This window comes from Cryptomeria japonica, chromosome 7 (assembly GCF_030272615.1).
Source record: "Cryptomeria japonica chromosome 7, Sugi_1.0, whole genome shotgun sequence".
Lineage (NCBI taxonomy): Eukaryota > Viridiplantae > Streptophyta > Pinopsida > Cupressales > Cupressaceae > Cryptomeria > Cryptomeria japonica.
The window spans coordinates 297,722,742-297,730,522 of NC_081411.1; the positions used below are offsets into that span (position 1 = coordinate 297,722,742).

Below are 7,781 nucleotides of genomic sequence, written 5' to 3' on the forward strand. Positions count from 1 at the left end.
CTCTTCCCGACAATCTGGAGTGCCTCCCTGAGAGCTTGTAGTACACTTAGATGGTTCCGTACAAATTGATTTGAGCCCGTTTGGCATAAATTGCTTCACGCAAATTTTAGATTGTCGGAATTTCAAAGTTTACTGGAGCGATAGATTTCGCTTGCGTGACGTTCTGTTATATGATTTTAATTAACCGATTTCACACGTGTAAAAAATTTAGATTGCTTAAATTTTCATGCCTTATACATAATTTGCCCCGTTCAAACGGCGCAATAGAAACCTTGCAAGGAAAACCCATACAAATTAAATAATTAAACGAACTTGGTTAAAATGAACATCAATGTATCCTTTTCTTGCGTATAACTAAAACTAGGCAATATCAAGGTACAAATTATAATATTACGTGCCCGTAATGTTATAGATGAGTCAGTAGACCTGGAAAACAAAAATGGCAGCCCAATTATGATAAAATAACAAATTCCTCGCTTTATCGTGCTAGATAGAGTCAAGACAGATAAAGGATACAACAGCATAATTCGAAAGAAACCAATTTTTCTGTTCAAAGCTTCACCTTGCATTTCTTCGTGCTGATGTTGAAACTGGTGTTCTCATCAAGGTTGTCGGCCACCAGCTCACAGCGTACGCGGAAAGCAATCTTCATGGTTTTCAGTTTCCCGAGCTTGATCTTCACGGGAACATTCGCCTTCAAACGCAGAGGAATGCTACCCTCCTGCTGCTGTGCAATCAGCAACGCAAACATCTTTGTGGTAATCTCGACATTAGTCCCTGTGAGAATAATGTCTAAATTAGTAGTATTCCTGTGGGCCTGGTAAAACGCAGGCAGTTTGCCCCTGCACATCTCCGTGCCGGTGTAGAAAACCCCAATATAGCTGTCATCTAAGTAATATATGCCGATCTTTTTATTCGGATTCGTCATTCTCACACGCACTGTAAACTGTGAAGAAAGCGTAGCGTCTAAACCGAGGGAGAAGCTGGTAATCTGAACGTTGTCGACTGAGTATTTGGGTATCCTAGGTTGGAAGACAGCGTAGAGAATGGCGGCAGCAATGAGAATAAAGAGCAACAGGAGACAAAACGTGGAGACGAGGCAGAGACAGTACAAATTGCGGCGGCGCTTCGGAAGGCAGGAGTAATATCTGGAGGGCGCCTCCTGTGTGGAAATCTGAGCTTGCATAAACTTGCCTGGCTTAACCTCGGATTTTACTTTTTCAGACATAAGGCTCGATTTGGGAATCAGAGGAGCATTGGGCAATGTACTTTTCCACGCGGCCTTCCCTACGTTCTTTTTTGCTAGATAAACCTGCCTTGCTTCCGCCATGACTGTGTTATAATCGTGCTTGTGTTTTTAGCTAGGAGAGAATCGATCAATGCACTGTATGATGAAAAGATAAGGTAAAAAGGGGATGCAGGAATGTGTGCTGTTTGTAGACTAATAAAGCATTTAGGCACATCGTAAGATATATTGTGAAGAAATAGTATGGTAGAATTGATAAGGAAAATCTTGTTATAAGATGAGGCAGGAAGGTTTCTTGTTTGTACAGGGACTTTCCAGTAAAGTACTTAGTTCTGTGGGTGAGTTCATGGTAAGATATGTTGTGAAGAAATAGTATGATGAAATAATATGAAAATCTTGTTAAAAAGGTTAGGCAAGAAGGTTTCCAATTGTACAGGAACTTTCAGGAAAGCATTTAGTCGTGTAAGTGAGTGTTTGGTAAGATATATTGTGATAATACAAATCTTGTTAAAAAGTAAACAGGAACTTTCCATAAAAGCACTTAGTGGTGTAAGTGAGCCCATGGTATGACGAAATAATAATGAAAATCTTGTTAAAAGGGAAGACAAGGAGGTCTGCTAGATGTATAGGAACTTTCCAAGAAAGCACTTAGTCGTATGTGTGAGTGCATAGTAAGATTTATATTTTGAAGAAATACTATAATGAAATGATAATAAAATCTCATTAAAAGGTGATGGAGAATGTCTGCTGGCTGTACAAGAACTTTCCAAAAAAGCACTTAGTCGTGTATATACTATGAAGAAATAATTTGATGAAATGATAATGAAAATCACGTGGTTTTGTCTGGTGTCAAAACTTCAGTTTGCTGGACACATTTTCCTTGGATAGTCTGTGGATGGGAAGCTAATCGACTCTTTGTTATCAGTAGTCATTTCCCGCGCACTCAAAGGAAAGAACTACACACCACAGACATGTATTCTTTCTATTCCGTCAAAATTTTTGACTCTGCTAAACATATCGCCTTTTATTTCATACAAAATATTGTATGTATCTAATTGGTAATAACTAAATTCTTTCTAGTTATTATTTTGTGTCGTACATACTAGCACTGGTTTTATTCAGCACGTTCAATATTGGACAATATGGGAAGCGTCTATCCAACCACCCAAAAAGCATGGTATATGAAGAAAACACTTGGATATTTTTTTTAATGTTCTTTTATACACTATCATTTTAGGTGGTTGGATAGCCACTCTTGACGATATGGACCTTCATACAAAGAGTTCCTCATTACAAATAAAGAGGTCACGGTTCTTTCATCTATCTAATAAGATATTCTTTAAACTTACATGAAATTTTAATGAATAAAATTATTTTTTTATTGTGTTGTTTTTTTCAATTTAAAAAAATTAGAGTTAATTTTAAATATAAGTTTTATAGTAAATCTATTATTTATAACAAATAATATCTATTAATTTTTTTAATGAATAAGGTGTATATTAATTTTATTAAATTAAAAAGATAATGATACATTATTTGCTAAGAAACGGTGGGTGATAGTAAGACACATATTTTGAATCTATGTAGGATCCAATCCAAACAAAAGATGACAACAATCAAAGAGCAAAGTCCAATCAATAGTAAACATAAATAAAATTGAAGATGGATCACAGAGTGTGATCCGAAACGTTGATGCAAAAGATCACACACAATCAAAACCAGAAGCATTAACTATCAGATAAATAAAACTGCTAAATAAGAGCAATATTGGTAGGAAAGGATCACAATAATCAAGGTTAGCCAATATATTAGTGGGGATAATGTCATCATCAATAGGCTCCTAGACAATAAGAGCACACTCCTCTTGATAGTATGTAGGCTATTAAATACAAACAGGAGAAATAACTACCTCTGAAAGAGGAAATATGCTAAAATTTCGCTAGCCAAGAATGCCATGCCCATGAGAAGAGGTAGACGGTGGTTGAGAGAATTGAGACCATCCATGGATAATAGGATGCTTGTAAACTTGAAATCAAGGTCCTCGATATCATTTAACAATATCACATTTATTCACTAAGTTTTATAATAAAATAAGTCTCTTATGACAAATTTAATTTTCATTTTATTCAAAATTTGATACTTTTATACATATGATGTATACTAAAAACCTATTTAAAAATTCTATTTACTAGTTACATACAATCAAATCAAAAGCAAAAAATCTCTCTCTCTCTCTCTCTCACACACACACACACACACACACACACACACACACACACACACACACATATATACATATATACATATACATACATATAAACATATATACATACATATATACATATACACACACACACACACAAAAGGAACCTAAATGAAATTTTTGTATCTTCTCTACTCTGTGTTTGATTACGTATAATTATGATTGATCAGATAAATTTATTATCTAATTTTTAAATCTCTATTTAGTTGTTCCCACTTCACCAATTATCATATTATTTAGTAGTAGTTAGTGATTTTTTAGGAATATTTTGAATCATATTAATAATTTTGTAAGTTACCATGTGAGCTAGGAAATCTTATTATTATCTTATATTTTTTCAATTTTTATTAAGGAATGTTCAATGCATTACTTATTATAGGTTATTTTATTATATTAAGAATATTTGGAATACATTTTAATTATATTAAGTATTATTTATTTATTTTATTAATAGAAAAATGAATATGTAGTTTCATTTGATTTTTTTATTTTAACGAATCTAATTGGCTTGTTTATTTATTAAAAAAGGAATGATGGCATTTATACATCTAATTATTGATTAATGGATTCAAACATGTTTAATTATAACCCTTTTATTTGTTATCTTTTGGCATGTCAATCTTGTTAGATTGAGATTGTCATTGTTAGACTAGTGAGTGATTTGTCACATATCTTCAACACATGTATGTGTTATGTATATGACAACCCACTAATGTGTTATTGACATTTCTCTAGCCATGATAGAATTGTTAAAAGTCAAAAAATTGTTGGCCTTATTTTATAATGTTTTTTCTTCAAATGAAATTGGGACATTATATATCTTGTGTCATGATAAGAAAAAAAAAAATCAACTAATTTAATAAATAGCTACGCTATTTTTTATTCACGCAAATTTTTGCTAATAATTCACTAATGGTTGCCATAGTAGTTTTTGATTAAAGGGTAAAACATATTTCGAAGGGACCCAAGACCCTATTACAAAATGCTAACAAAAGAAAAAACACAACCAACCACGAACCCAAAATATAGCCAACAAAAAGAGACTAAACAACTAAAGAAAAAACAACAAGAAGTCCTACTACATCTTATATAGTATATAAGTTTTAATAACCTTATAATATTAAAATAATTTATAAATAATATAAGGGTAATAATCTTGATAACATTCCATTCTAACATAATTACTGCTTTAAGAAGGAATAGATGACTAGCTAGAGAGAGATGTTTATGTCCAATGATTAAATGATTAATATGACATTGAACAAAATCCAACACATCATTTTGGTCCCTTTTTCTTAGGGAATTAGAAGAAACAATTATGCCCCAAAAGTTAAAGGGTAGAGAAGCAATTTGGAAATGAAGTAGATTAGCATTTTGATCCTATAGATGAGGTCCAATATGGAAGAAGAATAGATTTTTGGTTCATTAAAAAGCTTGTTAGCTGCACTAATATAAATGTTAAGAGCTTTCCTAAGAGCTAAAGATTCTTCAAGAGTAGCATTTCTCATCAAACAAGTGTTGTTGACAAATTGAAGGTGAGAGGGGATCTAAGCTCTACATGATGCAAAAGATAGAGATAGAACCACAACATGTAAGAAAATTTTAAACAACACCCAAACCTTTTTCTAGAATGATAAGCGGTATTGAAAGAGAGGGTCACCCTAACACAAACCTCTTTCAGAATAGAAAATAGTGAAAGAAGAATCATTTATTATTACAAAGAAAATGAGAAGTACAACAAGCCATCACTGATTGAATCCAATTATCATCAAAACCATAGGTGCATAAGATATCTTTGAGAATTTTTCAACCAAATTTGTTATAGGCCTTAGAAAGATCAAGCTTCATGAACATAAAACTCTTCCTATTAGCACACATTGAGTGAATAGCTTCCTAGACAGTAATAGTACTATCAATGATTTGATGACTTTGAATAAACCCCTTTGTTCAAGAGAACTGATGAAATGAAAGAATTATTTCAACCTCTCAACAACAATTTTAGAAAGATTTAATAAATATAAACTACAAACAGCTATGGTTCTAACATTAGAAAAATTCAAGACCTAATCCTTCTTAGAAATAAAAACAAGAATAAAATTACTAAGAAATTTAATTATTTATTAGATACAAAATTCTTCATAAACCGCCGAAACATCATTTTTGATAGTATCTCAAAAAAAACTTGAATTTAATAGAAAAAGCATCACATCTAATTTTTTTTCTTTTCCATCATAAAAACAACTCGCTTTAACTCATTTATGATCTATTGAGAAAGGAATTGTCATGATACAGTACGAGTATTAAATTCAATTTACTTGTTTATGTTAATTAATACATATCTTCGCGACTAGGACCACATTTTAATGGAATTTCCGATCTCCCGAGAATGTTACACCAGAATTCCGGTCTACTTCAGGTTGTCAGGTTGGCTCAAGCAAAGTCAAGCGACGAGTCTGCACTTGCTCGGTTTTAATTGAGCGCTCAAACAACTGAATTTGTCGGGTAGAATTGGCTTGTGCGACGTTCTTTTATAAGTTTTGAATCACTCGATTTCTCAAGTAAGAAATTTAGATTGTTTGAAATTTCGCACTTCATAGATAATTTTTACTGTTCAAACGACGCCATAGAATGGTTGCAGAGAAAAGCTACACATATTCAAAAATAAACAAACTTGTTTAAAATGAAAAATCAAATATCTTTTTCTGTATTACGGGAACTAGACAGTATCAAGGTACAAATTATAAATCGGTGATGTTATATCTACGAATCACTAAACTTATGGAGCGAAATTTAAAATGAAAAATGGCGGCCTGATTATGATCGAGTAATAAATTCCTCGCTTGGTCGTGTTCAAATCCTTGCTTGATAGAGTCAAGAGAGATAACAGATAGAACCAATTTGTCTGTTCAAAGCTTAACTTCTCTATCTCACTGTTCAAAGCTTAACCTTGCATTTCTTCGTGCTGATGGTGACACTAATGTCTTCATGCAGCCTGACAACCACCAGGTCACAGTGCACGCGGAAAGTAATCTTCACGGTTTTCACTTTCCCAAACTGAACCTTCACGGGAACATCCGCCTTCAAATGCAGAGGAATGCTTCCCAGCTGCTTCTGTTCCTTCAGCAATGTAACCATCTCACTCGTAATCTGGACGTTAGTCCCTGTGAGAACAAGGTTTAAATTCGTAGTATTCTTGTGGCCCTGGTAAAACGCAGGCAATTCGCCCCTGCAGATCTCCGTGCCGGTGTAGAAAACCCCAAGATAGCTGTCGTCTAAGTAATATATGCCGATCTTTTTATTCGGATTCGTCATTCTCACACGCACCGTAAACTGCGAAGAAACAGTAGCGTCTAAACTGAGGGAGAAGCCGGTAATCTGAACGTTGTCGACTGAGTATTTGGGTATCCTGGGCTGGAAGACGGCGTACAGAATAGAAGCAGCTATGACAATGGCGACAATAAAGAGCAACAGGACGCAAAACATCCAGACGAGGCAGCGACAGTAGAAATTACGGCAGCGCTTAGGAAGGCAGGAGTAACATCTGAATTTCTGCTCCTTTGTGGAAAACTGACCGTGCATAAACTGGACTGGATTGCCGTTGGGCTCTACTGTTTCGGACATAAGGTTCGATTTGGGAACCAGAGGAGCACTGGGCGGTGGACTTATCCATTCGGCCTTCTCTACATCTTTTTTCGCGAGATAAATCCGCTGTGCTTCTGCCATGACTGTGTTATAATCCCGCTTCCGTTTTTAGCTCGGAGAGAATTAATCACTGCTCCGTATGATGAAATATAACGACAATCTCATATTAATGGGAGGTTGGAAGGTCTGGGCTTTACACGGAGGAGATGTCGCAAACGCTTGGAAGTTCCGAGGAAAGAAGCTAGTCGTGTGCGTGAGCGCATGGTAAGTTAGATTGTGAAGAAAATTGGACGCTTGAGCCGCCCACTACCGGATTTGACACGATTTTCCCCAACACGGTTTTTAGGTTTCCTACACTGTTCGCAAAGGTTTCGCCGTTTTGACGAGGTTTTATCTTGTGTCATAAGTTTTAGATCCTCATATTCCTGGACACGTTCTGGACACTCTAAATTTGACTTTTGGATGACTTTTATCTTTTTTCACAAGGTTTTGGATGATTTTTGGATAATTTGTGGATGAGAAGCTAATCGATGTTTCCTGCACTCTAAATTTGACTTTCGAATCCTGCCGACCAGTTTTTCTCAGTTAGCAGTTATCAGTAATCATTTCCCTCGCACTCAGAGGGAAGAA

The 7,781-nt window shown here is 34.8% G+C and overlaps 2 protein-coding genes across 2 annotated transcripts; both read right to left on the reverse strand.

Annotated features, from left to right (window-relative positions):
- Window positions 1-550: 550 nt before the first annotated feature.
- On the reverse strand, window positions 551-1,330 carry LOC131076380 (NDR1/HIN1-like protein 6). The gene has a single exon (XM_058013522.2). It carries the CDS (start codon window positions 1,328-1,330, stop codon window positions 551-553), a length of 780 nt encoding a protein of 259 aa, XP_057869505.2.
- Window positions 1,331-6,190: 4,860 nt separating this feature from the next.
- LOC131076365 (NDR1/HIN1-like protein 6) lies at window positions 6,191-7,303 on the reverse strand. Its single transcript, XM_058013506.2, has one exon. The coding sequence runs from the start codon at window positions 7,230-7,232 to the stop codon at window positions 6,444-6,446; it is 789 nt and encodes a 262-aa protein (XP_057869489.1). The 5' UTR covers window positions 7,233-7,303; the 3' UTR covers window positions 6,191-6,443.
- Window positions 7,304-7,781: the final 478 nt, after the last annotated feature.